The sequence below is a fragment of the Canis lupus genome, chromosome 8 (genome assembly GCF_011100685.1).
Source record: "Canis lupus familiaris isolate Mischka breed German Shepherd chromosome 8, alternate assembly UU_Cfam_GSD_1.0, whole genome shotgun sequence".
In the NCBI taxonomy this organism is placed as follows: domain Eukaryota; kingdom Metazoa; phylum Chordata; class Mammalia; order Carnivora; family Canidae; genus Canis; species Canis lupus.
In genome coordinates, this window is record NC_049229.1 from 63,016,986 (window position 1) to 63,043,092 (window position 26,107).

General features: G+C 38.3%; 1 protein-coding gene and 1 non-coding gene across 12 annotated transcripts in view; both read left to right on the forward strand.

Moving 5' to 3' along the window:
• UNC79 (unc-79 homolog, NALCN channel complex subunit) overlaps nucleotides 1–26,107 on the forward strand; it is a 238,947-nt gene that overhangs the window by 92,989 nt on the left and 119,851 nt on the right. For all 11 annotated transcript variants that reach the window (XM_038545595.1, XM_038545589.1, XM_038545598.1 and 8 more), the window contains exons 9-17: nucleotides 2,475–2,563; nucleotides 3,193–3,233; nucleotides 5,432–5,460; nucleotides 10,700–10,929; nucleotides 12,789–12,960; nucleotides 14,287–14,517; nucleotides 22,190–22,380; nucleotides 22,965–23,088; nucleotides 25,282–25,422. In XM_038545595.1, the coding sequence (XP_038401523.1) occupies nucleotides 2,475–2,563; nucleotides 3,193–3,233; nucleotides 5,432–5,460; nucleotides 10,700–10,929; nucleotides 12,789–12,960; nucleotides 14,287–14,517; nucleotides 22,190–22,380; nucleotides 22,965–23,088; nucleotides 25,282–25,422 (1,248 nt within the window). The remainder of the gene's footprint in view (nucleotides 1–2,474; nucleotides 2,564–3,192; nucleotides 3,234–5,431; nucleotides 5,461–10,699; nucleotides 10,930–12,788; nucleotides 12,961–14,286; nucleotides 14,518–22,189; nucleotides 22,381–22,964; nucleotides 23,089–25,281; nucleotides 25,423–26,107) is intronic.
• LOC119873056 lies at nucleotides 1,207–1,312 on the forward strand. Its single transcript, XR_005363859.1, has one exon. It is a non-coding gene; the product is annotated as a U6 spliceosomal RNA (small nuclear RNA).

The window sequence follows — 26,107 nt, forward strand, 5'->3', positions numbered from 1 at the left end:
TATTAGTGATTACATTGAGAAGGCAGGTTAATGAGTTATTTAAATTTTCCTCTTTTCTCCATTTTCCTGAGCCTCTACATTGGGCCTAATTGTATTTTAAATGGAACATAACTATTTTTTAATGCAGCAGTCAGATATGAACATATTAATGTGTATGTAAACTGACCTGTTCAGACTGTCCACAAATGGGTCTTATGAATGTAGGAGTTTTTCCTTTTGAACAGAATGAAAAAATGTCTTTACCTGACAAGAGTATCAATGACTCATTGGAAATGAAAGTGAAGTAAGTATATTGAAGAACAGGTCTACACTGGGTACATGGTAAAGACTCAGGGAAAATGAATTTATCCTCACAATATGCATATTATCTCCGTATTCATGAGTTTTAGCACTAGGCAGTGATGATTTGCCAAATGGAAATGTATTATCTATTTTTGTTGCAATACACTGCAAAAACATACTTTTTTTCCCCAAGATTTTATTTATGTATTTGAGAGAGAGAGACTGAGACAGAGAATGCAAGAGCAGGAGGGGCAGAGGGAGAGAGAGAAGTGGGCTCCCTGCTTAGGGACTCAATCTCAGGACCCTGGGACCATGACCCAAGCTGAAGGTAGATGCTTAACTGACTGAACTACCCAGATGCCCCCCAAATGTACTTTTTAGGCAAGAGCCAAGAGGTGTGACAGTATTCAAAATGAAAATATGTTACTTAAGAGTTCATTATATCACACTCTGCTTTTGGTTTTACTTGGTTTTGTTTGCAGATCACTTTATAAAATACTTTATAGCCCAGATAATTATATAAACGAGAGTTAGCAAACTATGGCCCACAGCCGAATCTGGCCTGCTAACTGTTTTGTAAATAAAGTTTCTTTTTTTTTTTTTTGTAAATAAGTTTCATTGGAGCACATTTGTTTGTGTATTGTCTATGGCTGCTTTCATGCTACAACAGCAGAGTTGAGTAGTTGTGACAGATAATGTATGGTCCCTAAAGCCTGAACTATTTACTCTCTTGTCATTTATGGAAAGTTTGCTAACCCTTCATTTAACACACCAAAAAGTAATTATTCATTGCATCAAAGGAGGTGTGAAACTTATGAAAATTTTCACACTGGCCCTCTAGCATGAAGGAATATATAATTTACAGATTTTGATGATATAACAATTGAAATTTAGGAATTCCAACTCTTGGTTTCCCAGTCATTGTGCTCACTTCAGCAGCCATACATTAAAATTGGAATGATCTAGAGAAAATCTGCTTGGCCCCTGCACAAAGATGATACACAAAACTCTTCAGGTTTTAATTTTAAATGACAGGCTGCTTGGGTTATAAATTTGGTTCATTTTTCCTCCCTAATCAGTAAAAACAACCAAAGAAAAGGCAGAACAGAATTCCAGAAGGATCTGTGTCATAGGCATATTAACTATACAGTCAGCTATAGCATGGATTATTTCTTGTAGGACAGGAACAAAATTAAAAATGACTTTGGTAAGTCATAGAAATTAAACCTGATGTAAAGTACAAAGTTCAGCTAGTTGTGTTCACTTGATTTTAAACATCCAGGTATTTGAAATACCCTGATTCAACAGTAAAACAAACGCTTTTCATCTGTGTCATTAAGCTCATGGAAACTCAGCCATATATAATGCAAAACTGAACAGGGCACAGCAGGGTTAAACGAACTACAGGTTATGCATGGAAGGATAAAAACACCTAAAAGTGCGACATTGGATGGTTGATATAGAACTTCGTTTCAGAGTAAGAAAAGCAAATTGCTCAGTGTTAGGCCACACATGAAATTTTTTGAATGAAACTTCTAAGAAGCAAAATTCTCCACTGCCAGAATTTTGGTATCAGTTGTGATTTTTAAATTTTAATATATTTTCCTTTTCCGAAAGAGAGATTGCTGTGTTTCCCACTTTCTTTTCTTTTCTTTTTTTTTTTAATAAGTATTTTTTTTTTTTTTTAATTCAGAGAGAGAGAGAGACTGAGGGGCAGAGACACAGGCAGAGGGAGAAGCGGGCTCCATGCAGGGAGCCTGACGCGGGGCTCTATCCTGGGTCTCCAGGATCAGACCCCGGGCTGCAGGCGGCGCTAAACCGCTGCTCCACCGGGGCTGCCCTGTTTCCCATTTTCAAGCAGGAATGAATGCACCCGTAACATAGAGGCAATTCCAGCCACCACTGAACAAGATTTTTCCTCCTTGTGGAATGAGGGTGGATTTGTTGACACTAGTTGTTACTTAATTGCAGATAACAGGAGAAATGAAATCCCACAGTAGGTGGATTTAAATCTCCAGTGTGGACTCATCAGCCAGTGCAGGAAAAGCATCTATAGGTTAAGTGGGTTTTACTAAAAATATTTATTCTATTTGCTTTTGAAAATCCGTCACAATTGAAACCTTTGCGTTCACAATATGGGGGGTGTAATAAACAGCAAAGGAAAGTTCATTCTGCCTTTTCCTGTGTTTCAGATGTGTATAGACCCTTCCCTGTCAGTGGCTCTGGGGGATAAACCACCCCCATTGTATCTCTGTGAAGAATGCAGCCAGAGGATCGCAGGGTAGGTATAAGTATACTCCAAGAAAAGGAAATAGAGCAACAAGGGAAGATAAGAAAAATCAGTTGGACTTAAATTGGCCACATTACTCCCATTTCCCACTAGTCTCTTTGTTTTTTAAAGGTTCATTTGTCAGATATTTGATATATAGCAAACTTTCATTTGAGAGATTTCAGCTTTGAAAAATTGCAATATTTCTCCCCGTGCAATAAGAGAAAGCAATTCCATGTAATAAAGCAGCCCCAATTTTCAAGTGACCCTGTTAAAAAAGGCCACAGAGAAAAATAAAAGAAAATCGTGGCTTTCAAACATGACATACAATTCAAATGGGTTCTCTTTGCTTGTTAGTTCTGCAGACTCACACTTAGCGTTGTACAAATCATGCTGTACTTTGGTTTGCTTAATTAGCATCTGGAAAGTATCATTTAAAGCTAACTGAATATGATGAAATGCCTATAATTTATAATTTCGCTGAAATCCATTAGACATTTAAAAAGTTTATTATGACAGTGCTCTTAATTACATTTACTTTCTAGTGAAGCCTTCTAGCAATAGCATGCAGCTTATGAACATTCATGTGGAAGGGTAATGTTGCAAGGAAGCTAAAAAATGAATTTTGTTTTTCTTTATAGGGACCACAGTGAATGGTTGATTGATGTTCTTCTGCCACAAGGTATGGTTTACTTCAGAAAGGATGAGTAAGAAGTAATCATGACTAATGGCATGGTTGGTTTGTCTCCTTTTATACTGTATTATTTGTATTATTTTACAAAGACAGTAATCAAAGTATTATATGCTATGAAGAGTCATTGATACGAAACATTATATCAATGTCGTGTTTATAGCCACACATTTAATAATAAAGGAAGAGGTATAATCTCAACCTAAGTTAAGAGTAGATGTTGGAATTAGGATTCCATATGATAAAAGCCTTGCTGAATTATGTCTTGAGAGATATTCTGTGTAGATAACAGGCATTGCCAATATTTGCTGTGCCAGGTCAGAAAGAGAATAGAGAATGTGAATGGAAAGAATACTGAATAATAGGTCTTTCTCCTACCACTATTATTAGCTCTGTGTTTTGGGGGAAAGTCATTTAATGGCTCTGAGACTCAGTCTCCCAGTGAAACGGGGATAAAGTATACGTGACTCATCTCAGTGGAAAGATGGGATGTGTGATTCTCGCTGTTTGTTAGCATTCTGAAAGCCAAGTCTGATAAGTTGGCAGGTCCCAGACAGAGCATTCCTTTACACCTCTGTATGCAGGCATTGCAGCCACTTAAGTGGAGGCTGAAGTGACTGGGGGAAGTATTGAGGAAAGCAGAGGAAAGATGAAAGGTGGAAAAAGCTGGGGATACACTGAGCACAGATCAAGCCCATAGGAGGAACCTGATACATGATTTCAGCGGTAGATAATAAAAGACTTTCTGTGAAAGGCCATATTTAAAAAGAAAAGTAAAGACCTTATGTTAACTAAATTCTGTGAACATTAGAAAAAAACTTAAGGCCATTTTCCTGATTACACGATTTCTTTATAGTCTTTTAATATTAGGTAGTTTCAACTTTAGAAATAAATTAGTTCAGTGAGTGCTCTCCATTTGTAAAATGGATCAGTAATGTTGGCCTCTACATCCTTCAAAAAGGCATTTTGAAAATTTGTATAAAGATATCTGTGAAATGATTTGGGCATGTATGGGTAAAAGTAAATTTTCCCCCCTTAAATTAGGTTACCCAAACCTTATAATTTAAGGTTTGGTCAGGATCCAAACTATCCAATATTTTTAAATATTGGATATGTTGCTGAATTCTGGTCACCTTCTCCAGATGATACTCATCTTTGGAAGAAAATTTATAATGACTTCTAATTATTTATCTGGAGATGTGACACTAACTTCAGGTTAAGACAAACTCTGGATATCAAACTGGCAAATAACCTTTAATTATACAAAACCAGTTTTAAAAACTGAGTTATAAATTTTTTTGACTTGGCATCCACTAATTCATAATTTCCAGACAGTTTGGGAGACATTTACCTTTGATCTTTTAAAAAAATTACAACCTAGACTATACTATAAGTAATGCTCTAGTTCATTTTTTGAACACTTAATATTTCAGGGGGAGTGTTAACATATTCTTGGAAAAATTATTTTCAGGTACTCTCATGCATTATTTTTCATGGAAATAATTGATATGCCCACTGAAAAGAGTTTGTATCCATTTGTTAAGGTCAATCCCGAAGTAGACAGTAGTTTGACATTCTTACTCCAACTGGCCAGTCCGTGGGTTTGAAAATTACTTTCTCTGAAATGAGCATGCAGCTGGTTTTACACTAGTTAAGGACTGATATAAATCAATAGTTCAAGTCTGAGTAATCCAAGTTAGTAAGTTTTTTCTACAGTTTTGAAATAGCAAATCATCTCCATGGTGAAGCTCTAAATATATCACATCAACTCGGTGTCATAGTGTAATGGAAGAGCAGTAAATGGGGAATGTAGAGACATTATCTCTAGATCTGCCTTTATCATTGATAGCTTATGTGATGCTGAAGAAGTCATGCAAATCTTGATTTTGTTCTGTCAAATGAGATGAGATTAATGTTATTTTAATTTGATGATGACATGATCTGAATTCTAAGTCATGTCCGAAGAGGTTGAATTTCTTGTAAGAACAGGTGAAGTTATTTGTAGCATGCAGGAGTTCCTGACCTCATTAAACACAGGTAGATGACAATTAATAAGATAAGAGAGAAGCTGTTTGGGCCTATTCTAGATATTGTGTTACTAAGCTTGTTTTTACTCCCTTTTGTGGCTGCCCTTATATAAAATGGGCTGTCTTTCTTTGTTGATATGTTGTGTACTTTCCCCCTTACAGCTGAAATATCTGCTATATGTCAGAAGAAGGTAAGAGCAAACTATCTGTGTAGTGGGGCATGATTTGCTGTGTGTATGTAAATTCATTCATTGACATCTGCCTCATTTCTGCCTCCTGGTTTCCCAGTATGTACATGTCACTGTATTTGCAGAGGGGGAAAAGAAATAACTTAGCATGTAAGATCGCTGTGTCCCAATGGTGTGTTTCCATTTCTGCTTTTGCTCACCCATCTTATATGCACAGTGTTTTGATAAGTAATTGGAAATAAAAACATATGTGTAACTCTAATTACAAAAAGCTTTGAATGACCCTGCAGAACCTGCAACTTAACTTTGGAAAAGGATGTATCTTGTATGCTCAAAGTCTTTCTTGTTTTGAAGTGGAATGCAAATAGTCCAATATATGTGTGTCAAACATACCCAGCTGACTGTTTGAAAATATTCATTTATATGTAAGCTGAATGATACCTCTAGTTAAAGATTTTACCTTCAGATTTCCTTTACCCATTTTTCATAACAATTTCCCTAAGCTATTTCCATCCTCTTTTCTTGTTCTAGTTGAAAAGTACAAGACAAGGTAGTGTGGTGTCATACAAAGAACTCTGGCTTAGTTGGTTGAGACACTTGATTGCTGGCCAGCTCTGTCCCCATCTACCTGTGAGGCCATGTACAAGTCATTTAAACTTTTTAGGACTTGGTCATGAATGAGCACCTTTAGAGGGCTATTTCAGTTATCTATTGTCATATAATAATCCTAAAAAGTCGTGGTTTGTAATGGCAGATACTTATTTGCTCACAGATCTGTGGTCAACTAGACAGTGCTCAACTAGGCAGTGCTTTTTATAAACTACTCCAGGCTCACTCATGTGCCTGTAGTCAACTGGTGGGTAGTCAGGGGATTGGCTGGTCCCAAATGACTTCACTCCTACATCTAGGGCCACAGCTGGGGCAGCTAGGAGGCTTGGGATGACAGGGGTGGCACCCTCCAGGGAGCAAGGCTGGATTTGTTCACAAGGCAGCAGTGTTCTGAGTGAATGAGAGAGTAAGTTGCAAGGCCTTTGAAACTAAAGCTCCGAAGTCACATTGCATCATGGCAATTCTGTGGCATTCTGCCGGTCAAAGCAAGTCCCAAGGGCAGCCCAGATTCAAGGAGAGAAGCAATAGACTTCTCCCCTTTAGAGAAGGAGTGACAAGAATTCTGTGGTCATATTTAATCTACCATAATCCACCCTCTGGACATAATCACTTACATTTCTCATATGTAAAATACTTCCACCACCTTACAAAATCTCCTAAAATCTTAAATCCATTTATGGCTTCAATTCATCATCTTGTGATCTGCATATGGTCTAGTTCCTGATGAAACTCCTTGGGTGCAAATTCTCTTGATCCAGAGACCTGTGAATTAAAAAGGCAAGATATCTGCCCCCTTCACCCCCTACACATGATGATGAGACAGGGACAGCATAACAGCATTGAACCTCCGTTCAGAAGTGGAAGTACATCGCTGTCAGCAGATTTATAACAGTTCCAGCCACGAACATGTCAACAGTTCTTCCATCTCCAGGGACGGCAGATGTCCTTGACTAGGATCTGGTTTTACTTCCTGGGCGTTGTTCCCTAATCCGTTGCTGGTCTCCTGAATTCTTTGCTCTACTCTTAGGCATCTTTCTTTTCCAAGAAGAAATGGTACATGTTGCAGCTGAGAGACTCCCTTTGCTTGTCCCCTTCATGCCATCCCACAGACTTCCATTCATATTGAACTGTGTCTGCCCCCTTTATTTTAAATTGGTGGTGCTTTTGCTAGTAAGACTTTCTGTAAAACTCTGGATTTTTAGTAAATCTCATTGAAATTCAGTGCCCCCAAAGCACATCCATAATTCTTTTGGGGGCAGTCTTTTCTATACTTCGGGCATTTTGGTCTGCCCTTAAAATTATTAGAAGCCCTGTTCTAGCTGAAAGGCTCAATGAGGCATTACCTTATATCCTTCTGAAGTTTTAACAAAGGATCATGCAGCCAGTCAGCATACGTTTGATTTGATTTTTATCCTGAGGCTATTTTCCTACTTTGAGAATCTTTTATAAATCAGAGAGACAAGGGTAAGGAACAGTTTTATATTTTAAACTGCATGTCCTGGCTCTGGTTATATGCCTAACATATTTGGCATCCAGAGTGAATAATTTTTTTAACACTGCCCTCCTTTTTACAACAAAACTATTTTTAATAATAAGCTTCAAATTAGCACATTTTTATTACTTATCCTTTATTAAATATGATATTGTATATTTGGAGAGCATTCATTAAGTTCATAATAGTTCAGAATTGCTTGAGCTTGCTTTGGGTACAGTTGTGTCTCCCTCTTGTGGAGGACAGATTCTGACATTTGAATAGTAGGTTTGAAATAGGAATCAAGATGGTAAAGGTAAAGAGACAGACTTCGATTTGTTTCCATTCTGTCATTCTATGAGACACATTGGAGTTACTTTTTTATGTTTAAAATTCAAAGCAGTGAAACTGAGTAGCTGGGGAAACCATGCTCAGCTGAATCTGAATCTAAGGGAAGTCTCTTTAGTTTGCTTTTGAAATGAATGCATATAGGTGAGTCCACCTGGGTTGAGGAAGACTGTGGCTTGGAAATACATTATTAAAACTTTTGTTTTAATTGTTTTGTTTTAATTGTTAAAACAATTGTTTAGAACTTGAATCAACTAAAGGTTATTTTGGGGCAAAGTATTTTATTGCTGATATTACTTAGAACTGATGGCAATGGTGAGAAAGCAGGTTGACTCTTTGTTGATATTTCTGATGCTAGAATATGCAGTAAATCCAGATAACAGCATAAAAAATCACTCAAAATGTGGCAGCATAAGATGACAGCCATTTAATTATGTTCCTTGATTCTGTTGGTTAGAGATTTGGACGGGGCACAGTCCATAACCTGTTTCTGCTTGGTGATATTTAAGGCCTCATCTGGGGACACTTGAGTAACTGGGGACTGGGATTATGTAGAGGCTTCCAAGATCATTGTTTGGGCTCTGGGTGGGGATGACTTGAAGGCTGGGCTTAGCCAGTGACATTGACAAGAAACTTACACAGTGCCTCTCCATATGTCTTGACCATGGCAGAGTTCTGAGTATCCCAATAAGGAACCATCTGAGGAGAGAACATTTCAAGAGGGCCAGTGAAAGCTGCAGGTCTTTTGAAATCTGGCCTCAGGAGTCATATAGATATCACATCTGCCATATTCTCTTGGTTGAAGCAGCCAGGAGCTCATCTAGATTCAAGGCAAATGGATGCATACCTAAGGATGCCAACCCAAAGGGCCTCGTCTGCAACTGGACTTGATTTAAATGACAAGACCTTAAACCTCTAGCCAAGAATTTGCATGTGGGAAGAATGTAAATAGTTTGGGACCAGAGATAGGATAGTTAATCTCAGGCCTTAAACTTCAGGACTTTATTATAGTGAATAACTACCCACTAAACCCATATCCTTATCCTCTTGTTTATAGAATAGTGGGAATCCCAGAGGAACAAAGGCTAATTATAACCAAGAAGAAAAAATTAAGCACTAAGAATGTGCTCTGATATATACCACACTGCTAGTAGTGTGATATTGGTTTGGTTGGGGAGCAGAAGCCCTAAGCCAATAAAGATTCATGTCCTTCCAGAATAAAAGTTAGCATATGAGAAAGAAAAGACACAGCAGGGAAAAATATACCACTTGGAGAAGGCATGACTGACTTGGATGCTCACAAGACTTGGACCTCAGCTGCGGAAGAAACACAACTGTATTTTAACAAATAAATTTTAAAAACGTATTAATAGAAAGCAAGATTATAGGGATGCCTGGGTGGGTCAGTGGTTGAACATCTGCCTTTGGCTCACGGCATGATCCTGGGGTCCTGGGATTGAGTCCCGCATCGGGCTCCCCACAGGGAGCCTGCTTCTCCCTCTGCCTGTATCTCTGCCTCTCTCTCTGTGTCTCTTAAGAATAAATAAATACAATCTTAAAAAAAAAAAAAAAGAACAAGATTACAGAAACTTTAGCCTTGCTTTTATAATTTGTTGGCCCGAGTCCTATGTATAGAATGAGATATCCCCACACTAGTACACGGAGCCTCTTGCTAAAATCGAAGTGAAACAAACCTTACTTTGAAATAGTCATTTGGATAGCCAGTTCAATATGTTGTCAGTGGTTTGAGTTAGGTTTTATGCTTGCTTCGTTCTTCTATCTCCTCAAGAGATCTGTCATGGAGGGATCTCAGATCTTTACTGAGCTCTGCGTTGTCATGGCTTAGGGTAGGACATCCCCTAGAGAAGGTATTCACATCTTTATAAGCTCTATTGAAAGACTGAAAAGCTCTCAGGACACAAGATATTGAGTATGTGGTGTGGCATTTCTAACAGGCCCGGGACACATATTTTTATGGAGGTCAGGAACATTTCCTGACAGCTCCTTAGATGACTTCATATGCATGGTGCACCTCTTTCCTCTGCCTCCTGTCAGGGCAGCTCTGACAGCAGCACCCCCTGGACTCTGAATTCTCTCCGCACCCCTACTTTTCTCATTGGCATCTCTTCCTTTGTGGATTCCTTGCCTGTAGTTGATGTCAGGTGATTCTATGAATGGTTCTTGCTGTGTTTTGCCATGTTCCCGTGGTGTCAGTCAACATATTTGACATATTCTTTGGGTCTCAAGGGAAAGAGTGCTGGTGGGAGTGGGCAGGCAGCCTGCTTTGGGCCATCAGCTCAGGGCAGCATGCCCCCCTGCCTGTCACACAGCAAGGACAGAAGAGCTGCACTGGAAAACTGCTCTTTCAGTGGTGGATTTGGTAATTTTGAAAGTTTAATCTGACGGTTAAAACTGTTCCTTTCCTATTCTGATGTGCTGTGATGCACTCTCTCTGGACCAGAGTTTCAGGCTTTTTTTTCTACCTTTCTGCTGAGGATTCAGAATCCAGAAAGCACCCTACCTCCCACTCCCACCCCATGACTGAGATAACTTTACAGAGGGCTTTCAAACATGGTTCCACTCATATCTATGATGTTTCTGCCACTCACACTAATAGAGACTACTTATCTTTATTTTTAACTATGCCTGAAATCTAACCTATTAGAGATGACCTGTCTTGTAGGATCTTTAGGAAACTTGCGGCCTCTTCTGCTGGCTTCTTAGCTCTCCATTCTGATGTTCTGATTCCTAGCCAAATTTACTTCATTGATCAGTTTTAGTTGATTCCCCCTTCCCGATTTTTTTTGCCTCTAGAACTGCAGTTCTCACGTAAGAAGAGCGGTTGTCACCTGCTTTTCAGCAGGGTGCTGTGGCCGTCACGGAAACAGGCCGGTTCGGTACTGCAAAAGATGCCACTCGAATCATCATAGCAATGAGGTGGGGGCCGCCTCAGAGACCCACCTATATCAGACCTCCCCTCCACCAATCAACACTCGGGAATGTGGCGCTGAGGAGCTTGTTTGCGCAGTGGAGGCTGTGATCAGGTAACAGGCAGCTTGTTTGGTTGGCCCGCCCCAAAACACTGCCTTAGCTTTGAGTCCCCCTTTGTACCCTGAGATGGTACCCTCAACCAGCCTAGCCTCCCACCTTCCATGATGCAGTGACATTTTCATTCATTCATTCATTCATTCAACCAATATTTTTAATGGTATGCCAGGCATGTGTTAGGCACTTGGGAGATAGGAGAGAACAGAATGTAGTCTCTGCCTTCAGGTTACCCCTGCAGGGACTATAAAAACAGAAGCACAGAACTGTGATCCACTATGGTAAGCACTTTGGGAACACAGAGCCGAGGGTGTTGGGGGAATGAAGCACAGGCGCCCATCAGAGTGATGGGTGGAAAGAGCCTGAGCCCAACCTGCACACAGTGAAGTACAGGAAAAATCTAGGTAATTTGGTACTGGGGTAAACCAGCAGCTCTGCAGGAAGCCAGGAGTCCGGTCCTATAGACTGCTGCTGGCTTTCTGTCCTATCACGTGACAGTAAAAGGAGCTTTGGAAATGATAACTTCCAGACTTGTTCTCTTTTTGTACAATATTCACGGAGTCAGGATTTTTAAAAATTAAAGAAATAGTATTAGAATGTTTTACAGATAGGGACTCTTTTCTGTTGTGTCTCTTATTCCATTGGTTAATACATGTAGAAATACAATAAATGTTTGTCAAATGAAATATTACAGAAATTTTAGAAGTCAAAAAAATCATACTGCTATCATTATGGTCAGTTTTACACGTTCTTCTAGTTGTATTCAAATATATTTCTTATTTATGTAACTCTAATCACAGTGTATCCACAGTTCTTTTTGATAAAACCTTATGCTATTAGCTCTTTTTCCATGTCATTGTATAGTTTCCATATTTACCATTTTTAGCAGAAACACAATTGTCATCTAGTTTATTTCCTTCCACCTTTAGATTTCTAGATTTCTTCCATTCTTCGCTATTATAAATTACTCTGATAGATATTTTTATGAATAGTGCTGTTTTTGTGTTTTTTATTTTCTTATGGTAGATGACAGATACGGTTGGCTGGGTCAAAGGGTATGAATATTTTGATGGCTGTTGATACATTACCAAACTGATTTTCAGAATGTGTGTATGAATTTATAATGCCAACAGCACTGTATGAAATGGCTAGTTTTTGATACACCCTTGCCAACATTGGGTTTAATTTTTTGATTAAAAAATATTTTAAAAACATTTTATGTATTTGAGAGAGAGAGTAAGCATGGAAGGAGAGGGGCAGAGAGAAGAGCAGACTCCCTGCTGAGCAGGGAGTCCTGCCAAGGGCTCCATCTTAGGACCCTGAGCTCATGACCTGAGCCAATGTCGTATGCTTAACCGGCTGAGCCACCCAGATGTCCCCAACATTTGGTTTTGTTTTTAAAAATTATGACTTGTTTAGCAGATTGAAAAAGGAGTCTTTATTGTTCATTTTCAGATCTCTGAATATTAGATATTGAATATTGTTCTATTGGGGTACAAATTCCTCGGTCTCTCCTTGTATCATGCATTTGATGTCCACATAATTTCATTTAGTTACAGGGGAAGTATTGACATCTAGTGGGATGGTTGGTAAATTGGAAGCCAGAACGCAGCCGTTCTGCTTGATTCCAATTGATTGGAGAAAGCAGTCTCTTTGTGTCTCAGTTTGTTCATTTTTGAAATGGGGATGGAGTTCAAGGAAGGAAACAAAATTAGGCCTATGGGAGGAACTCCTGCCATTTGAAAGGAGAGCCATCAGGAATGTTTGAGTCGGTACTTAGGAAATAGTTACTCTGAATAGGTCATAACCTAGAATGTGTTTTTCTGGAGTCTGACTTGACATTGCTTGTCTTCGGCAGCTTGTTGAAAGAAGCCGAGTTCCATGCTGAGCAGCGCGAATATGAACTGAACCGCCGTAGGCAGCTGGGCCTTTCATCTTCCCACCATTCCCTGGATAACACTGACTTTGACAACAAGGATGACGATAAACACGACCAGAGGCTTCTCAGTCAATTTGGGATATGGTTTTTAGTAAGAAAATACCTTAACTATTCTCTGCTCTTTATTTCTCACAACATTGCACCAGTGAGGAGTATTTTTTTTAAAGAAGGAAACAGTAAATAATGAAAAGTTAACATGAGCAGTGGGACTCTATTCTGGGACAACTCTGGGTGGTGCAGTAGATTTCCCTGGGGAAGCCTTTTAAAGAATAGCAATGCCCAGATCCCACCCCAGAATCTTGGGAACTTTTTAAAAAAGCTCCCTGATTGATTCTAGTGAATAGCCAGGTGTCAAAACCAGTGGACCAGACCCTGGACTGTTCGAAATGCACCTTTGACAGAAAACAATTGGGAAAGTTGCTAGGGTATGTTGTAAGATCGTGGAGTCAATGTAATGTACAGATGTTTCACATCCCATCTATATACACGACATTTTTCTTGAAAATTCAGTCTCCGTGGCACTCTGAATAAGCATTTGTGACAAGTCTGCATACAGCGAGAAAAATTAGAGCTGTATTGACACGAATTCGATAGTTTTTGACTTATTCAATAGCAACATTCATCCAGTAAAGATCAAACATTCTGCTCCCAAATTCCACGTAAACTGAACCTGCCAGTTGTGTAGAGAAGCAGACTTTTGTTTTTGCCCATCGAAGACATAGAGTAAGTCTCCATATCTCTTTCATGTTTTTACATGTTTACCCAAAAAAGTCGTGCTTTGTTTTGTCTTGCCAAATGGATATTTAATTGTTAATTTCACATGTGTTGCTCCTAGAACTTATTATCTAATGACATACTGACTGCTATTATGAACTCTTTGAAAGCAAGGGTAGCATTTTGTTTATTTTGTACATTCCTGACCCCTACTATAGTGGTTAATAAAAGATTATTGCAGAATGCATAATGAATAACTGATGAGCTGGGTTTTTTTAAAAGCCAATTTATAATGCAATGAATTAGGAGGCTTTAAGCTTTCAGAATTATTACTGATAGAAAACTCTTAGCTAAATCTGATAACTTTAGAATGGGAATGTAGGTAGATTATTTTTTCATTGACGATATTTATGAAATTTTACTTTGCAGACTTTTAAAAAAGCATTTATCTAGTGTAGGTTACAAAATAGAATTCTTGTAGGGGAAAAGTCCTATTGAAAGGTATAATCTCGAGAGGAAATTATTGTTGCAGTCTGTCTCTCCTGTGAAGAATGCAGTTTCTAGGTTAACCGACCCTCCATCGTTTATAAAACTGCCTATTCCAAATGGATTATTGAGAACTTTTTTCCCTTTTAAACGAATATGTAATAATTATGTAAAGATCGATGGATGCTGAAGCAGAGTCCAATCTGTCCATTTGCAGGTGAGCCTCTGCACGCCTAGTGAGAACACGCCTACAGAAAGCTTGGCCAGGCTGGTGGCCATGGTGTTTCAGTGGTTTCACTCCACAGCATATATGATGGATGACGAAGTTGGAAGTTTGGTGGAAAAATTGAAGCCTCAGTTTGTCACCAAGTGGTTGAAGACAGTGTGTGATGTTCGCTTTGATGTCATGGTCATGTGCCTTCTTCCCAAACCAATGGAATTCGCCAGGGTAAGTGGAGGCCCTCAGCTTGGACCTTGTTGAAGAGGATTTGGGGGAAGCACTGCCCAGCTTAGCATGTTATCAGTGTCTGTGGAAGGCAAGTGTCTCTCCTTATTTTAGTTGATACAGCTGAACGAGGTTAGTTGAGCAGCTACATTTTAGGTGATGTGCTGCTTTGATGTTGGTTTGGGATGGGGAAGAATGGCAAGATGAAGGTGTGAAGTATCTTTAAGAATTTAAGGGAGGATTCTTCCTTGATGTTGTTGAATTTTTTAAAAATTAAGTAATGGAAAAAAAAGTTTCTAAGTCTGTTAGAGCTCAGTCCTTTCCTGGTCAACTGTCTGTGGAAAGATTTACATTTGACTAGCAGCAATTTCTGCGTTTTCACATGTATTCCTAGAGATGAATGGTAGAAATCCCTGCCCTTCCATTTGGGATTTTAAAAATGGCATAAGAAGTACTGAATTACTCCTTTTTCTCTGGCTTACAGGACAAGTTTCTCTGAGCTCATTCTTTTGCTTCTGTCTCAATGGATTATAGGCTCCATATTTACAGCTAGTAAGACCCTATATTTTTCAAATCCAATATGATTTGTGTCTAATCTAGCAAGGTGGATGTCCAGAATCAGTTTTTGGCAGGAATATGTGAAATTTTTTCAAGGTATTTTCTGAATTTTATTTTATTTGTGATTTTTGGTTTGCTTTCAATGAGATATTGAGGCATTTTTTTCAGTCTGATTAAGACATTTCAGGAAAAGAATCAGACGTAGACCATCTAAGGGAGTAGCTTTTATACGATTTCTAGGACACAGCAGTTATGTGTATTTATCAAGATACACTTCTTTCTTCTTTGGTGCCACCTACTGACTCACATATAAAATTGGATTTTTACACAATGAAAATTCCTTATTTCGTGATATTCTTTGATTGTGTTGATATGTTTTCTATTATTTCTTTTGATATAGTAAAGGATTGGTCTGATCTGATTTTGGAAGATAAGAGGAAATAGTTATATTGGGAGGAAAAATTTTCCCCTTCTAAAATGGATCAAGTGGGTGAGGGCCTGCTTATTAACCAGCAACAAGACCTAGTCAGGAGAGAAAAGACAAAATTTATTTACACTTATGTTCAGTACTCAGTGCATCACTGAATACTCAGTAATGGGTAACTCCCTCAGGAGCCAGAGATAAAAGGTGTGTTTGGGGGATTGGGGCGGGAATGAGAAGATATGGAAAGTTCTCTTGGGCCTTTTGGTGCTAGTGGCACTGTGTGGGCAGTCTGTCTCCATAGGAATTGAATTCACAGGCAATTCCCTTTAATGGAGATGATATTTTCCAGAAGCTCTGCCTTAGACAAGGCAAGTTGGGGTCAGGTTTCTTTCTGTATCTTCTTTAGCTCAAGTGTTTTCATTAAAATAATCTTTATACCAAGTTTGGGGGTCTGAGTGGTTCCCCACATTTCTCTCCCATCTGTAACTTTAGGAGAAGTTTCATGCAAAAAGAAAGCAAGGTCGATTGCTGTGAATTTGGGTTAGGGACTTCCAGGTGAGAGATCTGCAAAGGAGGAAGAGGGCATAGATTAGGACAAGGAAACAAACAAACAAAAAAACTAAAGTTAATGGTGTGAGTAGACTATAAACCTATTTCTGAGACCAGAGAGCAGTCAGTCAAGATTTGTAGATGTTCGACTTTAGATGATGGGGTACGGACATTCAATATCTCAGTCATGATTCTTCCCTGGAGCAGAGCATGTCAGATGTGGGTGTTTGGTGAGCCTCCTGACTGGCCTTGGCTGTTGCCCTAGTAAAAAGTCCTTTGAAGTTCTTAGTAAGTTGTCTTGCTGTAGCTTGCAAGGCTTTGGGACAAGACAACATAGAGTCTCAGTAAGGATTTGGGCAGTCAGGTTTTAATTTTCAGTGACACCACGTCAGCAGGGTAGAAGAAAAATTGGAAAAATTAGTTACTGACACAATGTATAAGACAAAGACATATGATTTCACTCATATGTGGAATTTAAGAAACAAAACAGATGAATGTAGGGGAAGGGAAGGAAAAATAAAATAAGATGAAATCAGAGCAGGAGACAAGCCATAAGAGACTCTTAACTCTAGGATGCAAACTGAGGGTTGCTGGAGGGGATGGGGTAACTGAGTGATGGACTTTAAGGAAGGCACGTGATGGAAGGAGCACTGGGTGTTGTATGCAACTAAGAATCACTAAATTCTACCTTTGAAACTATTATTATGTTGTATGTTGATTCAATTGAATTTAAATAAAAAATTAAAAAAATATGCAAGACAGCAGTGTTCAGTTTATGAAGAGGTGAAAAATAACTCAAAAACAATGAACAAGGGGATGCCTGGGTGGCTCAGCAGTTGAACATCTGCCTTTGGCTCAGAGTGTGATCCCAGTCCCAGGATTGAGTCCTGCATCGGGCTCCGTGCAGAGAGCCTGCTTCTCCCTCTGCCTGTCTCTGCCTCTCTCTGTGTATCTCTCATGAATAAATAAATAAAATCTTTAAAACAAATAAACAACGAGCTGGACTATAATCTGATAACTCAAGGGTGGGTTATAGTTGTCCATTGAAATATAAAATCTCTCTCTCTGGGCAGCCCCGGTGGCGCAGCGGTTTGGCGCTGCCTGGTATGATCCTGGTGACCTAGGATCGAGTCCCACGTCGGGCTCCCTGCATGGAGCCTGCTTTCCCTCTCCCTCTGCCTGTGTCTCTGCCTCTCTCTCTGTGTCTATGAATAAATAAATAAAATCTTAAAAAAAAAAAATCTCTCTCTAATCACCCCCATTTTGATCAAAGATAATCAAAAGTAAGATTAAGATAAAGTAAGAAACTAGACTAGTATCCTTAAATAAGCCTAATTATTTATGTAAATGCAGCAAGAATGGTAATTAACCAAATAGACCTTTTTAATGTTTTCTTTGCTGGAATTTTTATGGAGAATCTCAGATTGGGTTTTATATACCTCTAGAGGCTAGGACGCCAAGCCAGTAACTTGTCATCATGCTTCATCTACAGTACCTGTAGATTTGGGTAAATTTCTCTCTTTTTGAGATCACCTAAATATTCTAAGCTTCCTTTGCTGGCCAGAGAGTGACAATTTTTTGTTTGCTTGAAGGCTGGGATTCCCATAAGCCAGGTACCAGGCTGGTTCTTCCAAGAGGGCTTTGCAAGCATTGGCTCTTCATGTCAACCATAGTTCCTTAAAACTGTCTAGTCATATCTGATTCTATGCACATCCTTCTAAAATATGACACTCCAGTCAAAGCCTTGGTGATATAACCAGTTTTTCCAATTAAGTTCTATTACAAGGAGAATAGATTTCTTACACTCATTATGAGTGTCTGAATTCTGGAGGGATCACACGCGGGGAGAAAAAAGACAAGTGTTTCATTGTTTACAAAGATGTAATCTACTAAATTGTTGTGAATTATAGATAGCATAAAACAAACCTTATATCCAGAAAATAGAACAGTAAAGAGCCAGTAATGCTCCAAACTAAAAAAACATAAAAATGATCATAGTTTTTCTTTAGGTCATTCAGCCCAATGTAATTAATTTTCAGCCCACTTGGTCTTAGGTTAACAGTTGTATGAACCCATCAGCTTTTCCACCAGAATTGTGGAATCCTTTCTCAGGCCAGTGGTGTGCGATGCCATAGTCCTTTCCATGGCTTTGCAGAGACAGTCCTTTTTGCTGAAGTCAAAGCATTGTCTAGTGGCTTTGTAAGAGCTAGTGTCAATTGCAAGAGCTTTCAGGAAAGCATCAGAATAAGGCAGCCCAGGTGGCTCAGCGGTTTAGCGCCACCTTCAGCCCAGGGTGCGATCCTGGAGTCCCACGTCAGGCTCCCTGCATGGAGCCTGTTTCTCCCTCTGCCTGTGTCTCTGCCTCTCTGTGTCTTTCATGAGTAAATAAATAAAATCTTTAAAAAATAAAAAAGCATCAGAATGAAACAGTAACAATCTGTAAATGATCAAAGATTTAAAATGGCTGTAATCAAAGAACTGATGAGAGTAACTGGAATTATGATCACATTATGCTGTTGTCTGATACCGGGCAAAGCAGCATGAGGATGTGTCATGAATAGGAAGGGCATTGCCAAATTTCTAGAAATTTCATAGAATTCCTGAAATATTTGTATTAAAAACATTTACCTATACAAATATAAGCTAGGGAAGGTTAAGCATCTCTTTGTATTTAATGATATTTTTCATGCAATTCAACATCAAGTAAACCTAGTTAGTTTAACATATTTTTTAAAATAGAAAATTAAAAATCCTTTGGGATTTTTCTAGAGGACCTGTCAGAAATCTCAAATTCAGTTTGAGATCATGACTTTATTTAGGATTTGATTTTGGGAAAGCAAAATATAAAAAGTTGTAAAAAATTTTAAAAGGTTTAAACACTTGATTAACCAGGATCACAGGGTCACTGTGAAATAATAGTCATCCATTTAACCAAAATGACAATAAAGATTTCAAAAGCAAATATAGCTTGTGACATGATTATAAAAAAATTAGTTCTTTTTCTTTTTAATTGAGAAGACGTGGTTCTCTTAAATAATTGAGGACATGATAAAGATGACATAAAACACAGGAAATTTTGGTAAGGCACAGAATCTTTGTTTCCTAGATACATTACTGAAAAGGTAAAGAAAAACCCTTTTGTAATTTCTTATTAAGACCAGACCAGTAACCCAAGAAACATTGTCATTTTTAGAGAAAGAAAACCAAATTCAAGTTTTGTACTGGTACACTATTAATATTAAAGCTCATTTAAAAAACCTTATAATAAATACATTCAATCTTAGTTTGACTGCTAAGAGAGAGTTTCTCTCCCTCTCTTTCACCCCTACCCTCTGTTTCATCCTTTTGTAACTTTTTATTTCCATTCAGGTTTTTGTCTTTCACTTTACTCTTTTTTATTCCGGAAAGCCTCACACAACCTCCAAACAATGACGTTAGGGCAGAATTCTCTTTTTGTCCTTACCAAAAACACATCATAACATTCCTTGAATACTTTTCATACAGAGTTATTTTCTCCACTCTTGTTATATCTAATAGTTTCATTTATATATATTGATTATACTTTTCAACACTTAGTAACCCTACTTTTCAGAGAAAACCAGGAGGTAGACAGATTGTGAGTTGCCAGTCACCTACCAGCATTTTGTAGCATATTGGCAAATTTTATGAATAAACTACCTATAACTTCTAGAGCTATGCTTCATATAATTTCATATAATTTCTCAGTATAATTTCTCAGTATGGCAAAAAGAACATATTTACTAACAGATTGAAATATCTTTAGTCTCTCTCTTGAAATAAGAATCCAAAAGTAGATGAACTTATATTTAATAATTAATGTTTCAGTGTCACTGGTCCTAGAAGGTTTGGGGGTTGAATTTGTCTATTAGGTTTTGATTGGAACAAATAATAAATTCTCCAGGTAACTTGGAGCTTTTATGAGCAGGCATTTCAAGGCAGGAGGGGTGTGGGAGGTGAGCAGCATTGTGTGTGCAGTGTCTGAAGTGTTGGGCAGGTCCAGGTGGAGGCCTGAGTGGAGACAAGGGCTCAGAGGAGTGGGCCTGAGGAAGAGGCCTGAGATGGTTACTGGTTGCTACTGAAGTGTTTCTTTAGTGCAGGAAGCCTCTTTTCCAATGTACTGATTTTTTATAGTATCTGCAGGTATCTTGAGATGATAGGGGAGGTTTTGGGATTGGTAAGAAGCATGGGTGGGCTTTGGTATACTTCTAGAACCACAATTATGTTTTCACAAAGATCCAATTAGTAAGGCAAGGACAGTTAGTTTTAATTCTCCAAAGCATGAGATGACAGTCTTGATAATAACATTAATTAGGGAGCTGGCCTGTCTGCTCAACTGCATTTGTTTGAATTCTTTATATCAATGAGAGAAGATTTCCAGCTAAGGGGGAAAACAGAAGATTCCTATGTTCTAAGGCGTATAGATTTAGAGTAGTGGACCTTTGTAGTGTTTTTATAAATTATTTGACAAAGGCTTGATGTTTTCATTCCCTCTGAGTACATCATCCACTTTAGCCCAATTAAATTTTGGAGGGAAGGCTTCTATAATAGCTCCTATCAGGTTCTGAAATGGGCCTCCAACTGGGTCATTCAGAGGAGGAGGTGGCAGAGGGGAGTTCACCGTGGGGGCAGATTTTAATTTTTGTTTTAAATCTGATTTCCCTTCTAGAATTCTGCTGCGGGAGTCTTTTAGGCTGGCTATGATCTTTTTTGTGTCTTATCAAATTGTCTTGTCAATTTGAACCCCGCATGTTGGTAATGGAACATTTGTTTAGGGGGAGAACTTTCTAAAAATCCTTTTAAATGTTAACAACTTTTCCAAATCAAAGAATCCATTGTCTGGCTATTGATAGTGTAGGAGCACCAAGGATATACTTGTTCCAAAATACGACTCAAAACCAGTAGGCCTTTATGTGGCTCAACCATAAATTACATGGTCATCAATAATTATAAGGAACCTCAGCAAGGATACTTAGCACCCTGTCAATATTATCAGTGCTCTTCTGAGTCTATGGAACTAATGACAACAGTGACAATCCCAGAAATGTAGTTACTTCCTGAAAATATCCAGCCAGTCATCTTTTTTTTTTTAAGATTTTATTTATTTATTCACCAGAGAGAGAGAGAGAGAGAGAGAGAGAGAGAAAGATGCAGAGACACAGGCAGAGGGAGAAGCAGGCTCCATGTTGGAAGCCCAATGTGGGACCTGATCCAGGATCTCCAGGATCACACCCTGGGTTGAAGGCGGCGCTAAACCGCTGAGCCACCCGGGCTGCCCTCCAGCCAGTCATCTAGGATTTTGGACAATATGATACCAAGTAGATATTTGAGCTTTAAATGGAATTGATTTAATTGTTTTGAATACCCTAGAATTCTAGGTGTAATAATTAAACATTTAAAATTGGACTTATTTAAAATAAGGTAGTTTCCCACAAATTTTGTGTTACATGGTAAAGATTCAGGACAAGTTGAGCCTTTGTTACTTTGATATGTTTAATAAAAATATAAGTTCTTCATCTAAAATTGGAATTATAAACAGAACCCAAATTTGTGATTCAATTTTTTCTGCACTAGAAAGTTAATATACTACCTTAATTAATAAAAATTTGTCTTTTTTGTTCATAAATTTGACCTCCTTAGAGCATTTTTAAGGAAAAAATTGTGGTACAATGTGCAGCATAGGGAAACAGTGCTCTCTGCCACTGTATTTTTCCTAATGAAAAATATTCAATGCAAAGTGTACAGTAGTAGAAATCTATATTCCTCTGAAACACAGGTATAACTGAATATATTTGTAAGGGGTTTGTCAAGCTTTAGAAATAATAATTCTCCAATAGTATGCTTATCCTGTTAGGAATAAATCTTTAGAATTTTAATTCATGTGTGATCTGGAAAGGCTGCAGTAGAATAGTTCAAATTCAGTATATTTGTAATTATGGTCTCTTTTTTGTAACTAATGGATCCTGGTGGTTTACAGGCTCTTACAAATCTTACTCTGCAGCTACTTGGCCCAGGATTCAGGTGTAATGGATTGTAGGCTTTCTTTGTACCCATTTCCTTTAGGAAGTCCTTAGAGTGTAATCTTAACTGGTGCATTTTGCTCTTTTCCCCTGTGGCTGTGGAAAGGTTGGTGGATACTGGGATAAATCCTGCAGCACAGTGACTCAGTTGAAGGAAGGTCTCAACCGAATCCTCTGCCTGATACCCTACAATGTGATCACTCAATCTGTGTGGGAGTGTATTATGCCCGAGTGGCTGGAAGCCATCAGAACAGAAGTCCCAGATAACCAGTTAAAAGAATTCAGGGAAGTATTAAGGTGGGTAAGTAGTTTAATGAAGTCACCGTAATTATAATGATGTCTGACATTTGTATGTTTGTTAAGCATGTAATGTGTGCCAGGCGCTGTTAAGCATTTTATATAATCTTGTTTACTTTTTAACAACCCTGTAGAGAAATTTGAAGGTGCAAAATGAAGTAGTTGCTATAAATTGTGCTAAGATGACTTGTAATTGTTCAAAAAAGGTTTTGTTCTTGTGGAATAATACATACACCATGTTATTTGCTTATTTTCAAATATAATTATGATTTGGATAAAGTGGGGAACGTGCAAAGGGAAAATGTTCTTAGATGCTGGGGAGCAACTCTAATTCCTTAGAAATGTAGTTCCTTCTGTTGAGCCTAGAATGAGTATGAAAGCTAATGTTATTAACAACAGCATGAAGTCTTCATATCTATTCTAATGATATAAACTATTATAGTAAAATGAAACATGATGATAACATTCAGAACACAGACCAGTTGAAAATGTTTGGCTCCCCCAAATAAGATATAGTTAAAAATGCAACAGTAGACTCTGATACATGCCCATTGGTCATTTACTTCTGTTGCTCTGATTTCTAGCAAAATGTTTGACATTGAGCTCTGTCCTCTACCTTTTTCATTGGAAGAAATGTTTGGCTTTATTAGTTGTCGGTTCACAGGATACCCTTCCTCTGTGCAGGAGCAAGCTTTACTGTGGCTTCATGTAAGTAAATGACACTTTTAATCATTTGGGGCAATAGTTCTTAGCCTGGGAACTTGAGATCCCTGGGGAGAGGAGCGGGAAGTTATTGCAAAGAGTCCATAAATTCCATGTTTGCTGAGGACTGTCTATAGGCTAATAATTCATTGCACAGATGAATAACCATATTTCAAATATATGTGCCTATAGTTATGTTTAATAAAACACAGATTTATGCAGTGCTATTTCTGAATTCGTAATAGCTTTGATCCTTATGTATTTTTCCATGAAAAGATTCTAAAAGTATAGTAGCTATCTTGTCGGATTCTGATAAATCTTTTCATATTAAATAGGTCCTTTACATGGAAAGGTTGAGAGCTATTGATATAGGGAGTAGCTCCTGCTGTTCCCTCAGCCTGGAATAAATACCTTTCTCTCTGGTCTGCATTTGTAATCCAGTTTATTCTTTTTTTTTTTTTAAGGTTTTTTTTTTTTTAAGGTTTTATTTATTTATTCATGAGAGATACACAGAGAGGGGCAGAGACACAGGTAGAGGGAAAAACAGGCTCCTCGCAGGGAGCCCGATGTGGGACTCGATCCCGAGACCAGGATCACACCCTGAGCCAAAGGCAGACTCTCAACTGCTGAGCCACCCAGGCGTCCCTCCAGTTTATTCTTAAAGCCCAACTCAAAAATTATCTCATCTATGAAATTTATTATTGCTTCACACCCCCATTTTCCCTTCAGAATTCATTATTCCTTCCCCCCAGTATTCATACAAGCTCTTTGTGCAGATGTTATTCTGTCAATATTTAGTTCATTTTTGTCTCTTCTGATTACAAATGCCTGGAGTGCAGGGACCAGGCAGGCCTTTTTCATGTTTGAATTCATGCCTTCCTTCATCTTTTCCTCTCAGCATCTGACACATGCCTTGTATTTATTTAGTGAATGTACCTAAACATTTATTAAATTGAGTCGAATGCCTGACGAAAAGTTTGGTCAGTTTCAAAAAAGGAGGATAGAGTCAATGTTTAGATGAACTGTGAGCATCGTTACATTGCTAAAGCACAGAGGGATGTGATACCAAAAGCTTTTCAAATTGTGAAGATGCCTTTCTGGGTTCTAAACTGAGAAACAGTTTTTTTTTTTTTTTTTTTTTTTCCAACTGACAAAGAGTAAAGGGGCGGTTTTTAAAATAGTTATCTTTTGGATACTTTGCATACCTGGGTAGAACTCAGTAAGACAATTTCTCATTTTAGAAAAGCCAGTCCTTCTACAGATGGCTAGGTGTTGTTACTCAGTTACACACCCTTTAGGCTGAGTTATGTAGGGGTGAGCAGACAGGGCTGTAAACCTCTGTCCTCACCATGGCTAGAACAATGACAGCTACATGTTTTATGGACAGGACTTTCCCATAGTGCTGGTTTGAAGACAGGGTGCTGCAGTTGAACGAGGTTTTAAACCACTGGTCTAACTATTTGGGGAATAGAGCAAACAGTATAGTGATAGGAATTGATTCATTTAATGTGGAGACATTTATAGAGTTCCTCTGTGGAGGCACCGTAATTGGCAGTGGGATGAAAATGGGATAAGAAATAGTCCTTTCTTCATACTTCCTTTTTTCAAGGAGCTCACAGTGGGAGAGATAGTATCAAACAATCAACTATAATGAAAAGCGACAATTGCTCTACTAAATGTATTTACAGAGTTCTAAGGAAGCAGAGAAGAGAGATGGATTAATTCTGTCTGAAGGAAGGCGCATCTATTTCTAAAAATTCATTACAGATAGAGAGTAACTTGATTTTGGCAGGATACCTGAACTTGTATCAGCAAAATCAGCCAGGGCAGTCAGATCAGAGGGGGGGATGGACTAAAAGAGGATTGCATGCAGGTTACACTATTCCAAAAGGAAGGTGTTGAACTAAGGCACTATTCTATGGAACGGAGGAGATACTTAGAAGTTTTAGTAGGAATCACATGGTGATTTATGGGATGTGGAGAGCGGGAAAGATGGTAGGTTCAATAATTACTTTATCTTTTAGTATGAAAAATTGAGGGTGGCTGATAGAATATACATAAGGTTAAGCATCCTTATGTTTAATCATATACTTTGGGGAAAATGTTAAATGCAGGGTTGGTGGGGTTTTTTTGGTTTTGTTTGTTTTGAGTTTTAAAGTTTGTATTTTGAGGGGGGGATATATGCCTTTTTTTCCCCAGGTGTTATCGGAGTTAGACATCATGGTTCCACTTCAACTATTGATAAGTATGTTTTCTGATGGAGTTAATTCTGTTAAAGAACTGGCAAATCAAAGAAAATCAAGAGTCAGTGAACTGGCAGGGAACCTTGCAGCTCGAAGGGTAATTATTGCTACAACTGTTTTTGTCTTGTTAAGATTTTGTCAATTCTACCAGTTCTAAAAGTAATACCATAGTAAACTTCTCTGAAAATACATTTTCATCCCATCTCACTCTGTTAATATTTTAAACACATTAAATCATAGAAAACATTGATCTAAGATATGTTTTGTATACTATGTGGTCAATAAATTATTGAATTTTTTCTCCTGCACATAACTATTAGCTATCTCTTACCCTTGATGAAAGCAAAAAGAGTAGCTTTGAGATATTATTTGGTCTTCTGGTGAATAAGAATTCTTTGCCAGCTGCTAGGCAGATGAGTGCTTCACTTTGGGGATCAGAAGTTAGGATGTTTTGAGATGTGATCATTTGATGGTGACTGTAAGTGATGTTTCACTATGGACTAAGTGAGCCCATATTTTGGGACCTATTTGTGCCTTGTGAATGAAAAAAGTCAACATAGTCTAGTCCAAAGTGTAGAAAAACTATTGGGAATTTTTGATAATTTTTCTGTGGAGCACCTGATAGAACTTCTGTTGATGTGCTGACATTCCCAGATCAGGATCAGTTCTGGAAAGGTTCAAAGGTTCAATCAAGTGATTGTAGGCAGGAACTATTCTCAACTTTCCCTTGTCAGGTTCTCCAAACCATTTTTCCTACTGTCATTCCTACTTGATATCTAGGA